The sequence below is a fragment of the Pygocentrus nattereri genome, chromosome 3, assembly GCF_015220715.1.
Source record: "Pygocentrus nattereri isolate fPygNat1 chromosome 3, fPygNat1.pri, whole genome shotgun sequence".
Classification (NCBI taxonomy): domain Eukaryota; kingdom Metazoa; phylum Chordata; class Actinopteri; order Characiformes; family Serrasalmidae; genus Pygocentrus; species Pygocentrus nattereri.
In genome coordinates, this window is record NC_051213.1 from 41,456,824 (window position 1) to 41,477,098 (window position 20,275).

At 39.0% G+C, this 20,275-nt stretch overlaps 1 protein-coding gene across 3 annotated transcripts in view; it reads right to left on the reverse strand.

The window, feature by feature from the left end:
- The window catches only part of dnah5l (dynein, axonemal, heavy chain 5 like), a 99,386-nt gene extending 80,357 nt beyond the window's left edge, over positions 1-19,029 (reverse strand). Inside the window, exons 1-18 of one of the 3 annotated variants that reach the window (XM_037537169.1) lie at positions 18,546-19,029; positions 15,930-16,024; positions 15,610-15,798; positions 15,328-15,402; positions 13,539-13,628; positions 13,296-13,367; positions 13,106-13,207; positions 12,746-12,932; positions 8,606-8,771; positions 8,373-8,466; positions 8,191-8,289; positions 7,217-7,398; positions 5,532-5,651; positions 5,231-5,432; positions 3,498-3,593; positions 3,032-3,205; positions 2,833-2,922; positions 1,124-1,279 (exon numbers count right to left, since the gene is read on the reverse strand). In XM_037537169.1, the coding sequence (XP_037393066.1) occupies positions 1,124-1,279; positions 2,833-2,922; positions 3,032-3,205; positions 3,498-3,593; positions 5,231-5,432; positions 5,532-5,651; positions 7,217-7,398; positions 8,191-8,289; positions 8,373-8,466; positions 8,606-8,771; positions 12,746-12,932; positions 13,106-13,207; positions 13,296-13,367; positions 13,539-13,628; positions 15,328-15,402; positions 15,610-15,798; positions 15,930-16,024; positions 18,546-18,828 (2,472 nt within the window). In that variant the 5' untranslated portion in view covers positions 18,829-19,029. Of the gene's footprint in view, positions 1-1,123; positions 1,280-2,832; positions 2,923-3,031; positions 3,206-3,497; positions 3,594-5,230; positions 5,433-5,531; positions 5,652-7,216; positions 7,399-8,190; positions 8,290-8,372; positions 8,467-8,605; positions 8,772-12,745; positions 12,933-13,105; positions 13,208-13,295; positions 13,368-13,538; positions 13,629-15,327; positions 15,403-15,609; positions 15,815-15,929; positions 16,025-18,545 lie in introns of all 3 variants that reach the window. The other 2 variants (XM_037537170.1, XM_037537171.1) reach the window with 2 other exon arrangements.
- Between the last annotated feature and the right edge of the window lie 1,246 nt (positions 19,030-20,275).

Below are 20,275 nucleotides of genomic sequence, written 5' to 3' on the forward strand. Positions count from 1 at the left end.
CTTCTCTGTTCCAACTACATTAACGATTCCAGAGAACCAACAGTTGTTACAGTTCAGGTCACAACATGAAATAGGACGACTTTTAACATCAACATTAGCAAACTAGTTCGCCAGTACAACTATCGCCGCGTCCCAAACCACACACTTCCGTACTTCACACACTACAGTAATGAGTGCACCTCTTAGGGTATATGCCGTATTTTTTATACCCTACTTAGTCTGCTAGTATGCGATTTGGGACGCGGCTGAATGCTCTTCATTTGGTGAGCGGATGTGTTTCCTCTTCAGACGCTACAGTATGAAGGATGTGCTCCCATGCCAGCAAGGACGGCTTTACAAACAGCACGACTGGCAACCTTTTTTCGGAGTTTAGCCTGAAATGGTCACACACTTTTAAGGACTTTGTTCTTGAGACTGAAATCGCGCTGTTTTTAACTCTCCAGTGAGCGCACAATGACGTCACCAACCAATCGACTATTACATTTGTTGCCAACTAATTTGGTCGTCGATTTTAGTCGACTAAATCGAACAACCATTGCACCCCTATTTTGAGTGTCAAAAAACTGAAAAATAACAAAAATGTAGATAATGGAGATACGAGGTTTTCTTCAGACAGCATATTCTGCTAGCTCCTCATAGCAACCTGCTAACAAAATGCTTATCACTGATGTCAGGAGTGCTGTCTTCTTTCTGTATAATAATAATTGACAACTAGTCAACTACACGTGTAACTCACTAGTCAATCAGTAAAAACAGTCCCTAAGTTCTTAACGGTCAAGCTCCAGCATATCAGCCATCTCCTATAATGTCATAGCCCATTTAGGTTACTTCACTCAGCTGAGGCAGGGTGAGCAGAACTCCGAGTACCCAATGGAAAGTAGGGTTAATGGGATGTGATTTCCACTCTTTGCCAGAGTGCAGAGTTCCTCTTTGCTTGAAGCCAGTGATTAAATTGTTACACTTGACACAGAGGCTGTGTCAAGAAAGAGGCAGTATGTTCCCACCCCACACAGCAGAAAAAAGAATAAGAGAACTAAAAATAAAATATTCATTTTATGGCCATTTTGGAAGGTAAAATGCAGAAAAATAAATAAGTATATACTTAAGTAAAAAGCAAATGAACCTTTGTCGTTGGATGTCTGATGAGAAGTGAAGCATTGAGGCCTTGCTGTCCCAGTCCCGCCGCATTGACCCAGCCTCTGTGATACAGCACCTCATACTCCACTAGAACCGCAGCCATTTTGTTGTACATTCGTATTATCTTCTTTACCTCAGAGGCCTAACCAAAAAGACAGAGAAGGGATTTTCAAGCAGTCTTGTTCTATGTTTCAACACAAGGTTCAATCACACTTGACCCAATAATGTAATAATTCAATAATAATGTAATAACACTAAGAGATGTATTTTTTTTTTTTGCACTTGGTCAAAAATATCATGTATGGTATACAATATAATGTATGGAGTTTTTGTTACAGATGATTATATACATACATATATATATATATATATATATATATATATATATATATATATATATATATATATATTAAGCTTTAAGCTGTCTAAGCTGCAGGCCATTATGGACAATGGCTCCCAACCACTCTACGACATGGTGATGAGACACAGGAGCTCAGTCAGTGCAAGACTCATTCTACTGAAATGCACCACAGAGCGCCACAGGAAGTCATTCTTACCTGTAGCCATTAAACTCTATAACTCCTCCCTCAATGTACAATAACTCAGAGGTGCAATAATCTGAACTGTTTTATACAGTATGTTTCATAGTTATTATCCCAGCCACTGCCACTTACTGTATTTGTAAGAATTTAAACTTGTACATATTTCAAATTTTTCTTTTTTGTCTTAAATTATTAAAGTGTTTATTCTTTGAAATAAATGTTTGCAACTGTAACAACTGCAATTTCACTACTTTCGGAATCTACTTTCAATTCTGAATTTAATTAAGCGCCCAGAAATGACATTTTACTGTTAGTTAGTTAAGTGACCCTTATTAGTCCCACAACAGGGGAATTTCAACCTCCACATTTAGTCCATCCATGAACTGAAACACCACATACACACTAGTGAACACACACCACGGGGCAGTGAGCACACTTGCCCGGAGCAGTGGGCAGCCCTATCCTATAAGCAGCCGGGGAGGCAGTTGGGGGTTAGGTGTCTTGCTCAAGGACACCTCAGTCATGTATTGTCAGCTCTGGGGATTGAACCGGCAACCTCCTGGCCACAGGGCCTTTTTATGGCAAACTTGAACACATTATAGGTGATAAGCTCAGCTGTCAACCACTGGAACTTCATAATTGCTCCTGTGATGCTGGTGAAGACAAAACCGGGAGCGACTAGTGTTCGCTAGTCTTCGTGATTGTTTACCTCTGGATGAGTCACGTGAAGTATTGTTCTTTTGCCCACGTGGGTCGGTTTAGGAGCGTGATCTGTTCAGACTGATGTCGCATACAGATCACATTTAAAATATAATGTGAACAGCTAAACAATAAAATCGGATTTGGTGTGAAAATCACATTTGGGCCACTTTTACCTGCTGTGTAAATGTAGCCAAAATATCCTGCCGCTGGTTTAGACAGCTGTTTTTTGTAAAAAATAGTCTAGTAGTTTTCAGAACTTTTTATTTAAAAGCTCTTTTGTGAAATACATTCTATGCTTATTGACAGAATATGAGATAATGTTTGTTTTTCACAAAAAAATTCACAGAAATATGTTTTTTTGTTGAAAAATATTAGGCTTGTCCATTAGATGTATATGTATCTTGTATTTAGGCCTTAAAACATTACATAATTTCTCAAAATGTTTAAATACCCATAAAATGTCCAGTTTATCCTTGAGTATTTCCATTGGTAATTCAATTTTTCTGAACAGCTGTCGTGCCCACATGATCCTTCCAGCAACCTTTAGAAAACAAAAGTGAACAAAGTTCCTCTGAGGAATTTGTAGAAACAGAAATATTAGCACTGCGAACAAAACAATTCAGGCATACAACTAATCTGTGAACACTTACAGGAGGCATGTTGCGCGGTATGGGAGGGTGGTCTTTGTGCTTTTGGTAGAGCTTGCGCACCTGTTCCAAGTCATGAGCAAAATGTTGAAGAACAGTTTCATATTTTTGACTGAGGTCCATTTGATTGCCCACTCCTTTCTCAAACTTTGACAACAGATCCAGCAGCTGTTCAGTCTGAAGACATTAAAAAAACAATTATTCTTAATTCATAGGTCTGTTTTAACCATCAACACTAGCATTGTGCTATGCTAATTATACTCCCATACTATCCACAATTACTTACAGTTTATGGGTTTATTTAATCTAATTATTACCACATTGACAACTATTAAAATACATTCAATAGTAATCTGAATTTGAAGGTCATTGTGCTGGTCAAATATAGATCACTGACAAATTGGAAAGAATGGACTGACAGATCAATATTATGACCCAAAGTTTAAGAGATAAAGAGATAAATCCTTACAGAAACTGGCTGTTGAAACAAGGTGTCCAGTAGCATCTGAAGAGACTGATACAGTGCCTGTATTTGACCTTTGAACTCCGTGTAGTCACTGTCAAACTAAGAAAGAAGTATCGTATCACATTCTATGGCATGCGTTAAAGCCAGAGCCATGCTAGAAATTTACAGTTCACACTGCTTTGCGAAATACATGCGACCACGGCTGGAACAGGAGATTTGTAGCAAAAAAGATTTTGGTGCAGTTAGCAAAAGCATAGTTGCAAGCAGAGGCATGGCTTGAGTGCAACAGCGCTTAGTCAAGCAGCTAACCTAGAAGTGAGCAAGCTGGCTAATTCAGTTACCATAAATAGTAAACTAACCCAATGGTGAAAATAGTTCTACTATCTAATAATCTTCCAAACATCTATGAATTGTTTAGCCTATCTTTTATGTTTATTTGTAGCAAGTGAAAAAAGTGTTAAAAGTTAATATATAAAAACTGCTAAAAATAGCTTTCCCTCATATTTTTACTTCAGTGCTGCTGTAAAAAAGGCCTGCCCCTTTAGTCCACACCACCAAAGCACTAATTTTAATAAAAGAAGGATAGAAATTTGCATGTCACAGTTCACCAATGGCATTTTCCTATCAGACAGTACTCAATAACACAGTACGGATACAAATCTGAACCCAGAAACACTTACATCTTGGTCAAGTGCCTGGGTCTATTTCCAGTGATGGACACAAATTATGTACTTGAGTTAAAGTAGAGATACCCAGGGTAAAATATTACTCCAGTAAAAGTAGAATTTCCTCCCTTTAGACCTCCACTTGAGTAAAAGTACTAAAGTATTTGCCTTCAAATGTACTTAAGTACCAAAAGTAAAAGTACTAAAAGTTGAATCATTACTTTAATGTCCTATTATCATTTTCGTAAAAAGACTTTTGCTTTATGAACTAGTTTTAGGTGAAAATACTCCAGTGTCTCTCTTGGTAAACCAATCTTTTAATAGAATGTCATTAGTGACGCTGATGCCTATTAACATGATCATAAGCACAAAACACTGAAGGTAAACAGTTTCCATCAGGGAGAACCGAGTGGCTCTGAAATCACTTTTTTGTGAACAAGCAAAGTTTCAGTTTAAGATTTATTTGCAACTTAGTTACAAGTTTAAATTTACTAAAAACTTACTTTAAACTCAGGATCACAAATGAGTTTTCCTTTACTCTATTGCTCTAGCAAAAACTAATTTACTATAAAATGAAAGTGTTTGTATAAATTCAGGAAAAAGACGCGTCAGTCACGACTGCATGTGTGGACATATTTCTATATTGTGGTCTATTTTACACAAAGTTAGGTTAGTTCATCATTTGTGTTGAATAGACTTTTACGCTGCTGCACTGACGTTAATCCATGTGCTCACTGGGTCAGTATGTCCAACAAGTCAAAACAAGCTCAAAACTAAGTGCGCAGTGTGCCCTGATTGGTGTTCTTATTTTGTGCTTCGTTTGTTTTTGACATTTTACCTTTTAACACACACATAAACCAAAAGGAACGACAGATTTTGCATAATGTAGTGGAGTAAAAAGTTTCTTTAGCTTTCAAGTCTCTTTAGCTTTCATGGTCAAATAATTTCTCATATTAATCAAGCGTTAAACAGTAAACTTCAAAGAGAAAAGCTGGTGTGACTCGACGTTAAGGAACATGGCATTTTAGGAAAAATATAAATAACATCGAGACCATGACATCTGAGGTATACCTCCTTTTTGCGGTGGTCCAGCACATTGTAAGTCTTGGATTTTATGCTGGTTACAATGGTTTGACAGCGTACGATGATCTTCTCAATGCCCTCCACTTTTATTAACTGCAAGGCTGAGAGGGCTTCTAGAGTTGTAGCCATGTCTGCGATGTTCTCAAGACGTTTACAGAAGGCATCAAACTTTCCAAAGATGTAATTCTCACTGCCAAGTTCAGAACAAAAGATGCTTTAAGCACAATCAGATCATCTTGTATATTTCCAAAAAATCTTGCTTATCTTATTTTCCCCTTGTTACATGTACCTGAATTCAAACTGGCGGTCAAGGGGGCTTTGCTGTAGTTCATCCCACACTCTCTGGAAGCACTGCTGGTATTCCTGGTTCAGCTGCAGGCATTCCTGGATCCTCTTCAACAGTTCCTTCCTAAACAGTAAACAAAGCTTTGAAGGATCTGGTCATTTGAAGGAGTGATCATTTTTGTTGTTCTTACAACTACAAACCAGGCAAAATGTATGTTATACTCCTGAATAGATCTACCATTGAAATAAATCAAAGGAGCAGCACAAATATTTTTTTTAAATGCTTAGTACAGCACAGATTATTACTACAGTAGGAAATAACTCACTGTTGTCAACTATGTCATGACCACAAGACCTTTCTTAAACTTTTTTTTTGCTTGTTTTTATAGTTCATTTTAATTTAATTAGTTTTGGCTAGTTTGTGTTTATGAACAGAGTCCTACAGATTTAATATAGTAAAGGAAAACTCATTTGTGATCCTGAGTTTAAAGTAAGTTTTTATTAAACTTCAACTTGTACCTAAGTTGTAAATAAATCTTAACCTGAAACTTTGCTTATTTGTAAAAAGTTATTTCAGAGCCACTCGGTTCTACCTGATGGAAATTGTTTGTCTTCAGTGTTTTGTGCTTATGATCATTTCAATAGACATCACTTCAATGACAGACTAGTTAATCACATTCTATTAAAATATTGGTTTACCAAGAGAGACGCTCGAGTATTTTCACCTAAAATGAGTGCATGAAGCAAGAGTCTTGTTACAAAATGGTAACAGAACATTAGAGCCATAATTAATCTTTTAGTACTTTTACTTTCGATACTTAAGTACATTTGAAGGCAAATACTTTTGTACTTTTACTCAACTTTTACTTTTACTTCTACTTTTACTGGAGTAATATTTTACCTCTTTATCTCTACTTTAAGTCAAGTACATGGTTTGTGTATTTCGTCCACCACTGGTCAACAGTCAAACGTTATTACAGGCAGATTATGGGAACAGTACAACAGTGATGGGCTTACTGAAGATGAGAAAATATGTAGGCCTGAAATGTATGAATAACCGTGTTTGTGAAACCTTAATGTCATCAAAAGAGGGTGGGCCTTTGATCATCCCCCACCTATTACCCAGTACGTTTGGTAACATAGTGTCTGAAACAGCTGTTTAGAAATATGAAGCTGTAAAGGCAAAGTGTTTTACCCAAAGAGTTTGTAAACTAGTCTTTAACACTTAGATCTCATGATTCTCTCATAGTTGTGCATGGTTTGTGTACTTCGACCACCACTTATGTAATGTGATATAACATATTTTCTTTGAAAAATCAAAAAATCCAAAACTAAGACCATGCAAATTCTAATTTTACTTTAATACTTACTTAAGCCTTTAATTTGTAAAATGAAATTTCAGGAAGTAGTTTGAGGACCTTTAGTGTCACTGAAAGTAAAGGTTCTATACTGGTTAAAAGCTCCTCCTAAAATCATACATCCAAACATAAAACATCTAGGAAAATTTATTTCTGTAGTATGTAGAAGCAGAAAAAGCAAGTAACCTGACAAGGCATAAGCAATATTGAGGTTATGTTTAGGGGCTATAGGTCAGCTGCAGGTGGAGCTCTGTGTAACAATGATAAGTAGAAGGAGATCAGGACGTAAAAAGGCAAGAAAAGTACTTTTCCAATTTGACACAAAGCTCACCTGTCCAAGTCCCAGATTTTGCTCACTCCCTGGCAAAGGTATACCTTGCAGGTAGTGACCATTTGATTAGTAACCTTCACGAAGAGGGAAGTCATGTGCTCAGAAGAATTGTAGTATCGGGACACATTCTGAATCAGTCGAATGCTGTTCAGAAGGCTGGGGATATGCTCCAACATACTGGTCTACAGAAGAGCAGCAGAAACATATGCTATAGTCAACATACCACAGCTTTCTCATACATAAAGAATGAAATATTCTACTGGAAATCGGAAGTCAAGACATATGTGTAACTATCAATCTACATTTATAGCATTTGGCAGATGCTCTTAAGCAGAGCAACTTACAGTTTCACCATTTTTACACAGGTAGGCGATGGTAGCGTTAGGAGTCTTGCCCAAGGACTCTTCAGAATCACAATCAAAATACTTAATTGATCCCAGAGGGAAATTACAGTTATTACAGTTGCAATCATTTATGTAAAAGAATAAACACTTTAATAATTTATAACAACTTTTCTTATTGGTATAGTGTAGGGTGCTTGCCCAGGCTGGGGATTGAACCCCAGTCTACAGTGTAGAAAAGAGGTTACCCACTACACCAACCAATCTATATGCCTATATGAAAGGTATAGCGATATTAATATACAACCCCAATTCCAATGAAATTGGGACGTTGTGTAAAGCATAAATAAAAACAGAATACAATGATTTGCAAATCCTTTTCAACCAATATTCAATTGAATACACTACAAAGACATGATATTTAATGTTCAAACGGATAAACTTGATTGTTTTTTGCAAATATTCACTCATTTTGAATTTGATGCCTAAACCACGTTGTATTATATTTTAAAATAAGTTTATATAACATAATGGTGACATATTACTCCAAACACCAAGGGTTTAAAATGTCTCTAATTTAAACATACAATTCTCACAACATTGCTGATGTGAATGCACGACTTGGAATCTTACCGGGTTGCATTTCCCGAGTACCTTGAAAAACTTTTCTAATGTGTACAGATACTTGACGTTATCTTTGGCCTCGTTGGCTACAATTGTGATGTTTCCATCCTGTGAAAAAAATATAATTTTACTAAAGTAACTTTTCAAATACATAAAAATGTGATAATCATGTAAATAGATGATAAACTAACCAGTTCTTTCCATTTACTCAGGGTCTTAGACTTCGCTACTTGTAGCACTCCAATAACTGTCTTGACCTGGGGTTGCTTTATTTCGTCCAAAAGGCTGTCAACAATCACACACGCAAACACAGTTACACCCCTCAGCTAAACATTAAAATCTGTCCCAGTGTAATGTGTCGCTGGCCTTGAATAACAAGTATAAAATCAAACAAACACAGACACAAAACAAAGGGAAACTGTACCTGTTGAAGGTGCTCATTCGGCTTTTCCAGTACTCAAGTTCTACCGAGGGGCCAATGTCATCTGCCTCTTTCCTCATCTGCTCACTCTCAGCAAGGACCTGCTCTATCTGCTTGGCCCACTGCAACAGCACCAACTCCAGACTTTCCACCAGCTCAGAGTTATTTGCTAGGGATGAGAGAATCATGAGATCTAAGTGTTAAATACTAGTTTACCATTTTTGTTTAAAACACTTTGCCTTTACAGCTTCATATTTCTGAACAGTTGTTTCAGACACTATGTTACCAAATGTACTGGGTAATAGGTGGGGGATGATCAAAGGCCCACCCTCTTTTGATGACATTAAGGTTTCACAAACACGGTTATTCATACATTTCAGGCCTACATATTTTCTCATCTTCAGTAAGCACATCAGTGTTGTATTGTTCCCATAATCTGCCTATAATAACATTTGACTGTTGACTAGTGGTGGACAAAGTACACAAATCATGTACTTCAGTTAAAGTAGAGATACCCAATGTATAATATTACTCCAGCAAAAGTAGAAATTCCTCCTTTTAGACCTCCACTTGAGTAAAAGTACAAAAGTATTTGCCTTCAAATGTACTTAAGTATCAAAAGTAAAAGTACTAAAAGATAAATTATGACTTCTTCTTTTTTCAGCTGCTCCCTTTAGGAGCGGATCATCTGCAAACCATCTCAACCTGGCCTCTCTGGCTTTATCTCCAAACTGCTCCACCTTCACTGTCCCTCTGATCTGCTCATTTCTAATCTTGTCCATCCTTGTCACTCCCAACACAAATCTCGGCATCTTCATCTCCGCCACTTCCAGCTCAGCCTCCTGTCTTTTAGACAGAGCCACAGTCTCCAAACCATACATCATAGCAGGACGCAGTACTGTCTTGTAAACCTTCCCTTTCACTCTTGCTGCTATCCTTCTGTCACACATCAGCCCTGACACCCATCTCCACCCACTCCATCCTGCCTGCACCCTCTTCTTCACCTCTTTTCTACACTGTCCATTGCTCTGGATGGTTGATCCAAGATATTTGAAGTCATCCACCTTTACGACCTCTACTCCTTGCATCTTCACCTTTCCACCTGCCTCCCTCTCATTCACACACATGTATTCCGTCTTGTCTCTACTGACCTTCATTCCTCTCCTCTCCAGTGCAAACCTCCACCTCTCCAGATTCTCTTCCACCTGCTCTCTACTCTCACCACAGATTACAATGTCATCTGCAAACATCATGGTCCATGGAGCCTCCTGCCTGACCTCATCTGTCAACCTGTCCATCACCATTGCAAACAAGAAGGGGCTCAAAGCTGATCCCTGATGTAACCCCACCTTCACCTTGAAACCATTTGTCACTCCAACTGCACACCTCACCACTGTCTCACTATCCTCATACATGTCCTGCACCACCCAAACATACTTTTCAGCTACACCCGACTTCCTCATACAGTACTACAGTTCCTGTCTTGGCACCCTATCATATGCCTTCTCTAGATCCACAAAGACACAATGTAGCTCCTTCTGACCTTCTCTGTACTTCTCTACCAACATTCTCAACGCAAAAAATTGCATCTGTGGTACTCTTTCTGGGCATGAAACCAAACTGCTGCTCACTGATCTGAACCTCTCACCTTAGCCTTGCTTCAACAACTCTTTCCCATACCTTCATGGTGTGGCTCATCAACTTTATTCCTCTGTAGTTACTGCAGATCTGCACATCACCCTTGTTCGTAAAAATGGGGACCAGTACACTGCTTCTCCACTCATCCCGCATCCTCTCACTCTCCAGGATTTTGTTAAACAACCTGGTTAGAAAGTCCACTGCCTTCTCTCCTAAACATCTCCATACCTCCACAGGAATGTCATCTGGACCAACTGCCTTTCCATTCTTCATTCTTCTCTCTCGTTTTCCTCATTCATTAGTTCTTCAAAGTACTCCTTCCATCTACTCAACACTCTCTGTTCACTCACTAGTACATTTCCCTCTCTATCCTTTATCAGCCTAACCTGCTGTACATCCTTTCCAGCTCTGTCTCTCTGTTTAGCCAAACGATACAAGTCCTTTACTCCTTCTTTACTGTCCAGCCTCTCATACAGCTCATCATAGGCCTGAGCCTTTGCCTTTGCCACCATTCTTTTTGCTATGCGACTAGCCTCACAGTACTCCTGCCTACTTCCTTCCTCTCTCTGGTTATCCCACTTTTTCTTAGCTGCTTTCTTCTTCTGAATACTCTCCTGGACTTCCTCATTCCACCACCAACTTTCCTGGTCTTCTTTCCTCTGACCAGACGAAACACCCAACACATTCTTGCCAGTTTCTCTCACCAACTTAGCTGTAGTTTCCCAGTCCTCAGGTAGCTCCTCACTGCCCCCAAGGGCCTGTTGCAATTTTTCCCTGAACTGCCTGCAACCATCCTCCTCCTTCAGCTTCCACCATCTAATCTTTGGCTCTGTATTATCATTTTTGTAACAAGACTCGCTTCATGAACTCATGAAAATACTCCAGTGTCACTCTTGGTAAACCAATATTTTAATAGAATGTCATTAATTAGTGATGCTGATGTCTATTAAAATGATCATAAGCACAAAACACTGAAGGCAAACAGTTTATATGAGGTAGAACCGAGTGGCTCTGAAATCACTTTTTGCAAACAAGCAAAGTTTTGGTTTAAGATTTATTTGCAACTTTTTTCAAAGTTAAGTTTAAGAAAAAAACTTGCTTTAAACACCGATTCAAAAATGAGTTTTCCTTTACTATATTGATCTGTTCATAAACATAAACTAGCAGAAACAAATTTAATATAAAATGAAAGTGTTTGTATAAATTCAGAAAAAAGACATGTCAGTCAAGACTGCATACACTGTTAGAAATAAACGTACTATGCAGGTACATGATTCATTCATCAAGGTATAAACAATGTAAGTGTACCTTCAAAGGTTTTAAGGTCCAATGGTGTAACTTACATGAGTTTTTCCTAGTGGAAAAAGTAGACATTTGTACCTTCATTCATAACCGAATGTTTTAAATCAGAACAATAAAATAAAAAGCCTGGAGACGAGACGGGGTGTGTGCAGTCAATAGAGTTTAGAAAATATAATTTCAAGGGATTCTGGTACAGTTATGTTCCCTGACTAAAGGTACTGGGATGTACCCCTGAGGGTACCACCACAGTGACAAGAGGGGTACTGCCCCAGTGACAGTGTCGTAACTTTTTTTCTGAGAGTGTATGTGTACATATTTCTATATTCTGGTCTATTTACACAAAGTTAGGTTAGTTCCATCATTTATGTTGAATAGACTCTCCCAAAATTTTATGCTGCTGCGCTGACATTGAACCGTGTGCTGCACTGGGTTGGTATGACCAACAGGTCAAAACAAATGCATTGTGCCCTGATTGGTGTTCTGGCTTTGCGCTTCTTTCATTTTGACATGTTAAATTTTATACACAAACCAAAAGGAACAACAGATTTTACATAATGTAGTGGAGTAAAAAGTAAGATATTTGACATTGAAATGTAGTGGAGTGAAAGTAAAAAGTCACCCAAAATGGAAAAACTTCCAATATGAAAAAACTATTTAAGTACAGTAACTAAATACATTTACTTAGTTACCACTCTGTCCACCACTCTTGTTGACAGATAATCTCATATAGTTCATGTAGCAGCATGAGCTGCTGCTAATAACACCAGACAAGCAATAAAATAATAGCAAAGCAACGCATTTGATTTTGGCCAAGCATCAAACGACAGTGTAATAAGCAGATATTAAGTAAGGTTTTTTATTATTGCTTTGATTGTGACAGATTTTAAGCATCTCAACTTTCTGTTTTTCTACTTTCATGTTAGCAAACAACATAAGGCCACCTATGATATGTTACTATGTTACAAGTAATACTGTATATTTCTAGTGGCTTCCCTGCATAGTTGATCATGGGTGCATGGCAGCTAAGATGCTCCGCTATAGATTTGGTAACTTATGTAGTTCATCTCCTAAGACAATACTTCAGTCCAGTAGTCTATTGCATATTTGAAAATTGTGATTTATTATGTCAATGTTTAGAAAATATTTAACCTTCAGGTCAGTTTCTAAATGCATCTATGAATTTGTCTCTAACCAGATTTTTACCAGCATTGATGTAGTCCACTGGTTCCTGAAGGTGGCTGAGGTCTGGAGAAGGCACCATGTTATGAAGCTGAAACTTGTCCTCCATGTTCTTCCTAGCTGAGGAGAGACTGCAGATGAACTTATCTACTGAGAGTAGAAAATCCTGAACATGAGAGTCCCTCTGGCCCTCCTTCATGACCCCCCAGTCCTGGAAAAGAGGGTGAATCCAGTTACAAGCATGTAGGCCAAGATTCTGTTTCCTAAAAGCATTGTGTTAAAATCATTTACATCTTTACAGTCATTTAATGACATTTAATTTCAGGAAACCAAAGGGGTACCAAGCCTACTAAATCATTTCATCAAAATCTGTGCATTTAATACCTCCTGAGACCGGAGCGCAGGATACATGACATCAGTGAAAAGCTTCTCTAGACTCTGCAAAATATTGGCATCTGTGCAGTCAAGCATTCCAAAATTCACCTCCTGCAGAGCAAACCACATGTTAAATGGCAGGGAAACAATATGAAATTTCAAAGGTATCAATTAAACCACAGTAGGAGCCCCCACTGACCTGTGCTACATTACTGGTCGTTATGGCCTTGTCCGTGTTGCGCAGGAAAAACAAACAATAGCCGCTAAGGCTCTGCAGCAGATTTAAATTCATAATTAGGGGTGGTGCGTTTTTCCCATAGCAACATACAAGTTCAACAGCGGCACAATAGCTATTGTCTAATTGAAAATAGTAAGCCTGAATTCTTATGCTTGGGATGTGACATGATGAAGTGCTGCAAGTGTGAAGAATCTGTATTTCTACCTCTGTGGTGCCCGTTGTGATGAACAGTTTCTTCTGCCCACAGGTTGCACTGATAGACTCTGACCAGGAGGGTAAGTTTCCATGGGCCTGCTTGGAGTGAGGAAAACATTACCTTCTTATCTGTTCAAAAATATAAAAATACACTACATGGCCAAATGTTATGGACTCCGCTTCCGATGAGTGGGATTGGCTATTTTGGCCACACCAATTACAGGTGTATGACATCCATGACTGAGAGTCCTAGAGAGCACAATTGGTCTCACCCTCTCTGGGTGGGCAGGATGACCCTCCTTCCCTCCAATCACTTAGTATGATATTAGCCAATGTGAACATCACTTAGCTGACCGAACAGAATTGGTAGTATTCTCCTCTGAGAATGCTGAACTGCTTAACTACATTCAAGCAGCTGACTCTTGGTTTTGCTTCGATAGCCCTGAAATCTAGTCGAAATCCTTCCTAGAAGATTGAAGAAGCCAATGAAGGACTAACTTCTTATTAATTCTCATAAACTACATTGCCGTACGCATTCAGTCACTCATCCAAATCATTGAATTCAGGTGTTCCAATCACTATGGCCACAGATGTACAAAACCAAGCACCAAGGCCTGCAGACTGCTTCTACAAGCATTAATGAAAGAATGGATCGCTCTCAGGAGCTCAGTGAATTCCAGCGTGGTACCATGATAGGATGCCACCTGTGCAGGTCCAGTCATGAAAATTCCTACTACTACTACTAAATGCTACTAAATATTCCACAGTCAACTATAAGTGGTATTATAACAAAGTGGAAGTGATTGGGAACGACAGCTACTCAGCCACGAAGTGGTAGGCCACGTAAAATGACAGAGCGGGGACAGCGGATGCTGAGGCGCATAGTGCGCAGAGGTCGCCAACTTTCTGCAGAGTCAGTCACTACAGACCTCCAAACTTTATGTGGCCTTCAGATTAGCTCAACAACAGTATAGAGAGCTGCATGCAAAACGTTGAATGCAGTTGTGTAAACAGCCGTCACTGGACTCTAGAGCAGTGGAGACTCTGGAGTGACGAATCACACATCTCCATCTAGCAATCTGATGGATGAGTCTAGCTTTGGTGTTCCCAGGAGAATTTTTCAAGTATTTGTCTGACTGGATTGTGCCAAGTGTAAAGTTTGGTGGAGGGGGGATTATAGTGTGGGGTTGTTTTTCAGGAGTTGGGCTCGGCCCCTTAGTTCCAGTGAAAGGAACTCTTAATGCTTCAGCAGACCAAGAGATTGTGGATAATTTCATGCTCCCAACTTTGTGGGAACAGTTTGGGGACGGCCTATTCCTGTTCCAACATGACTGCGCACCAGTGCACAAAGCAAGGTCCATAAAGACACGAATGAGCAAGTTTGGTGTGGAAGAACTTGACTGGCCTGCACAGTCCTGACCTCAACCTGACAGAACACTTTCGGGATGAATTAGAGTGGAGATTGCGAGCCAGGCCTTCTCGTCCAACATCATTGTCTGACCTCACAAACGTGCTTCTGGAAGAATGGTCAAAAATTCCCATAAACACACTCCTAAACCTTGTGGAAAGCCTTCCCAGAAGAGTTGAAGCTATTATAACTGCAAAGGGTGGGCCGACATCATATTAAACCCTATTGATTAAGAATGGGATGTCACTCAAGTTCATTTGCGTGTTAAGGCAGATATAGCGTAGTTTTAGAATGAGATGTTCAATAGATGTAATCGTTGTCCACATACTTTTGGCCATGTAGTGTACTCAGCCTGTGAACTGTCAGTTCAGCTTAAGGAATGTGATTTACCAGCTGCACAACTTGATAGTAGAAAAGTAATCTCTTTGATCCATGGGCCGAGAAGAAATCTTCAATCATGCTGAACTGTAAAGATGCAAAACATTTTTACAATAAAGCACTAAAGAAAATACTGCAAAAAAAGAAATGACTAAATAGTAAACTAATAATGTTAATAAATGAATGAATTAATGTAATCATATATCAAATGGACAATGAGTCAAACTTGTCTTAAGTGATATATTTCATGTAAATGAATCTCAGTATTATAGAGATGCACCATGTTTGGCCCACCTTATCATCTGAAATGAGAGCTTCTTCTACCTCCACCTCCCCCAAACTGACACCATTGGCAATCTTGGCAATGAGGTACTTGTGTCTGCTGTCTAGTAAGGCTCTGCGCTCATCCTTCAGAGCTCTGGCTTGCTTTGCCATCTCCTTCCTTGCTTCATTAGACAGTACCACAGAGCGTTTCCCAGCCACCTGGGTGAGAGATTCACTGTATTGTATATTATTATGCATTTACTTCACATCACTAAATCCATATTGAATTCAGAAATTAATTATGAATGTGATGGTATTATAAACACTGGAACTGCGCAGTTTACACTTACTGCTGTTGTAGCCGGTGGGGAAGAGATGGCTGATGCTGATGTTTGAGTGGTGTACATAACCTTTTGAGCCCCTATTCTTCTGTGTCCACTCACACCTATTGGTTGTTGCAGAACAAATGTGATTGCCAGGATAAAAAGCACAGCTTTACACTTATAGATCATTTGTGCCACTATAATTACATGATTTTCCTGAAATTTGCATGGATTTCTAGGTGGCGTCTAATTTGTTTGAAAAGGTAGGCCAGACGTTTGCTGTTTGCTGAAGATCTGAGAGAGGAGTGTTTGAAAGCCTTCATTTTGGAGAAAGGAAAAGAACACTGGAAATAAGGAGTTTGAGTAGAGGGAGGAGCTACATGGACATTGAAGATTGATGGACACTGATCAGGCACATCATTACTGACTATATAGGTGCCCTTTGTAGTTCTACAATTACACTACAGTTTTGAGAATGATCCACCACCCAAATAGTACCTGCTCTGTGAGGGTCCATGGGAGTCCTGACCACTGAAGAACAGGGTAAAGTGGGGCTAAAAAAGTATGCAGAGAAACAGATGGACTACAGTCTGTGCACCTATATAGTAAGTGGAGCTGATAAAATGCACAATGAGCGCAGAAACAATGAGGAGGTCATAATGTTAGGCCTGATCAGTGTGACTGTGGTTTGCCTGGGACAGCCAACGCTCAAAAGTTGAACAGTACAATCTTGTTGAGATGCAGAACACGATGCCTTGATTTTTAAGGAGTGTCCTGAGAACTGCTAACCATGTAAAGTGACCGTATGTATCTCAGATGGGTGTTTGGTGAGTATTTGCACTGAAGCTGACATGCTAAGCATTCTTATGGGCTAGGTGTTCAGCCTGAGTAGGCAATAATAAAAATCTCCCCAAGATAGTCTGTCCTCTTGTGTTCAAGGCCTGTGTCCTCAGGTTATTCATTTTAGGGCCTTTTACTCAAATATTTCAGATATAAGCACAGAAATGTATGCAAATTCTAAACATATTAAACACTTTGTGCAAGTGGTCCTTATACCAAATTTTGTGTTAGACTATGCAAAATCAGTTATGCTCATGGGTGCTTAAAGTCAGATTATGAGTTTGTGAAATTTCAGCTATGCTATATCTGCCCCAGTCAACTGTAAGTGCTATTATTGTGAAGTGGTGTCTAGTAGCAACAACAGTTTAGCCACAAAAGGGGAGGCCATGTAAACTCAAAGGCCCAAACCCTTTTCACCCCTTGCCCCTGCCACTTAGCCCTCAGCCCTCTGTTTTGTGCGTTCACGTCTAGGGTTAGGGTGTCCCAATTTTTGTTGAGATGGAGGGGTAGGGTGAAGTGTTTGGGCTATATAGCCCTCCAAACTGAGGTTTTTCGGAGGCTCACTCCAAACGGAATGTTATGAGAATAAAAAGAAAAGCCGGCAAGATGACGAGCTACACGAGTGACCAAAGAAACCCACAAATATTGTATCGTAATTTTATCTCCGTTAAAAAATTACAATAACCATTGTATTATCTTAGTTTAATGTCGTTTCGACGTATTATGGTCGTTTTCTTTGTAACAAGCATAAAAAATTGCTGAAAGTAAGCTAATGTCTCAGTAGCTAGCTAGCTAATTTTTCCGTTCCACTTTGAATAGCACTGAAGTGAATGTAACTGCTGTAGTGTAGAAATTGCTACAGTATTTAAGGTGGAACGGGAACATTCAAACAAGAATAGCTGACTTCAGCTTTGCATCACCAATGAATCAGCAGTAGGCGATAATGAATAACTGTCTTATACCCCCTCTTGCATATGTTACCCTAAATGTAACTAAAGCCCAGCAGTGAGGTCTTACCCTTGTCTCCTATCACTGAAGTCAGGCCGGGTCGCCTACAGAGCACCGCTAGTAGCTGTTAATGAAGTAATGTTTTGGGTTTTTTTTTTTTTTGGGGTGGTCCCATTTCGTAGGGCAAAAGTTCCTACACATCATAGTTAAGGGAAGCCACTCTCTTTATTGCTAATGGTTTGATGTGACTTTGCCTCCATTTAAATACATAAAAAAAGAAACTTTTCCATGATATGCACTTTTTAGACAGTCCCTTAATCACTAAAGTCACTAAAACATTTGTGATTTCTTCCAAAGTCATTATGTGCAGCAAAATTCAACAATGTTCTCTGAAATATATTTGGTTGTTCATGTAAAATGACATTTATTCCATGAGAAATCAAGAAGAGAAATACCCAACGATTGTCCAGTATAAAAACTTTACTGCGCTATCATGGATAGGGCATACCAAAAAATGCTGCCATCATTAAAGCTATAGGTAAGGTATTTTGATAGGCTAAATGATAACTTTATCAGAGTATAAGTAGTAATATTATACTGAATATGCTTGTTATAAAGACATAAGGCTAAGTTAACATTAAAGCCTAATAAAATACAAGAAAAAATGACTATACTAGTTAAAGTTACTATACTATAGTGTATTATGCTAATGATATGCATGTGCACAGTAAGACTACTCGATGGGCAAGACAACTTGTTAGAACTTATGTAGTGCTTATGGGCACTACAGTCCTGCTGCACTCTTCAGTAAATGAATCATACTTGCTGTTTTTATAGATGATAACATATACATACCTGGATGTGTGTTGATGAGCGGTGGCTTTACTTCCTCCAGATTCTGATCGAAAGATTGATCTGGATTTGTGCCATCCTGACCACCCATCTCTTTTGTTACCGCCATGCTGTCTTCTATCTCCTTAGAGCTGTGGTTACTATCCAGGGGATTCTCTGCTTCTTGAGGTCCAGGCCCAGTGCCCGTCTCTGGGGCTAATTCAGAACTTTCCCCTTCTGTATTGTTTTCCATGGCAGGTGAATTCAGTTCTTCTTCGGCCATTGCTTGAGCCTCCTTTTGTGACATGCCAGCTTCTTGAATGTCCAGTGGGCCAAAAAAACGGCTGAATCAGCATTAGAAAGGGACTCCTCAGAGAAACAGGGTTCTATGGCTTTGTCAGCTTTTTTTCTGTAAAGTTCCTTTGACACCAACTACATCAAACACATTTCAGATGAGCTCATTCAAATCTAAATGAAAAACCTCGTCCTCTACCTACACCTACCTCTTTGAAGTGTGGCAGGTTTATGTGCACTGGGGGACCTACAATTGACTCATATCCCTCAGGCAAAGTTTGAATGTTTCCATAGCAACTGCACAGAGTGAGCTATTGCCCAGCCAAGTGAAAAAAAAACAAACAAAAAAAAAAAAAAACTGTTCAATGTCTGCACTAGATAAGCTTCCCTTTTGGCACATCAACAGTCTTGCAGCATTCCTATGGTATAAACTATAAAAAACATTGACATTAATGCAAATAACTTTAGGGCATTACAGTAGAATAAACCATCTATACTATACTAGACCAGGCTAGATTTTTGTAGTACTGCATTGTGTAGTGTGCTATATATCATGGGATACAACAGATTGCAGATTAATATATTTTATTCAGGAACATGTTTTAAGTATTAATTACAGACGTTTACAGAATGCTGCATGCACAGACAAGGTAGACAAAAGCCTTGTGAAGGTAAAACAAGTTGATTTTTGTCCCAAAAGGAGCAGGTTTGCTTAAGGATTAAACATGGTAAAAAGAAGAAAGTACAGCTAGTGTTATAAGATTGAATGCCAATGAACTGAAAACATCACCATCTGCCCAAATTCCTCTTCTGCTGTTTGCAAGCTTTTGCACAAGCCATTTTCAGGTATTTTTTTGTGCAGAAAAGTTCAGATTTCTTTTTCAGCAAGTAAAATGGCTGCTTGATATAATACCGATTAGGAGCTTGTCTTGGCAAGTCCAGCTCTGTGAAACTTTTCACCTAACAAAGAGCTCCTTGGTTACCTCAGCAGTATGTTTTAAGTTATTGTCTTAGTGCAAAGTAAATCATGGCTCAGCGAGTTAGGTGGAATTTTCTTTTAACTAAGCAAAGCAGTGTTTCTGTACAATTCTGAAGTGATTGCACTGGTTTAGTTATCTTCTGTTACAACATCTAAAGAAAAAAATTATCTGTTTTTGAAGCAGGTTGAAGATTTGCATATTGCGGCCTATTCCTTATATGACACTTGCAATTGTATTGTTTCTGCTTTCTGGAAGTTGCTTGTAATGTCTACTTTGTCTAAGTGTTTGGATATTTCAGCCCCAGCCAAGGCAAAGAGATGCATAAATATCATACAGTCATGCAATCTCAAGGGGGAAACTTTTGCAATAGTATATGTGGCTTTCAAAGCAGAAAACACTACCTTTCCTGCAGTTTCCCTGCAAGAGATGCCCTGGCCAACTGTAAGTGCTGTTATTGTGAAGTGCACAACAACACTCTAG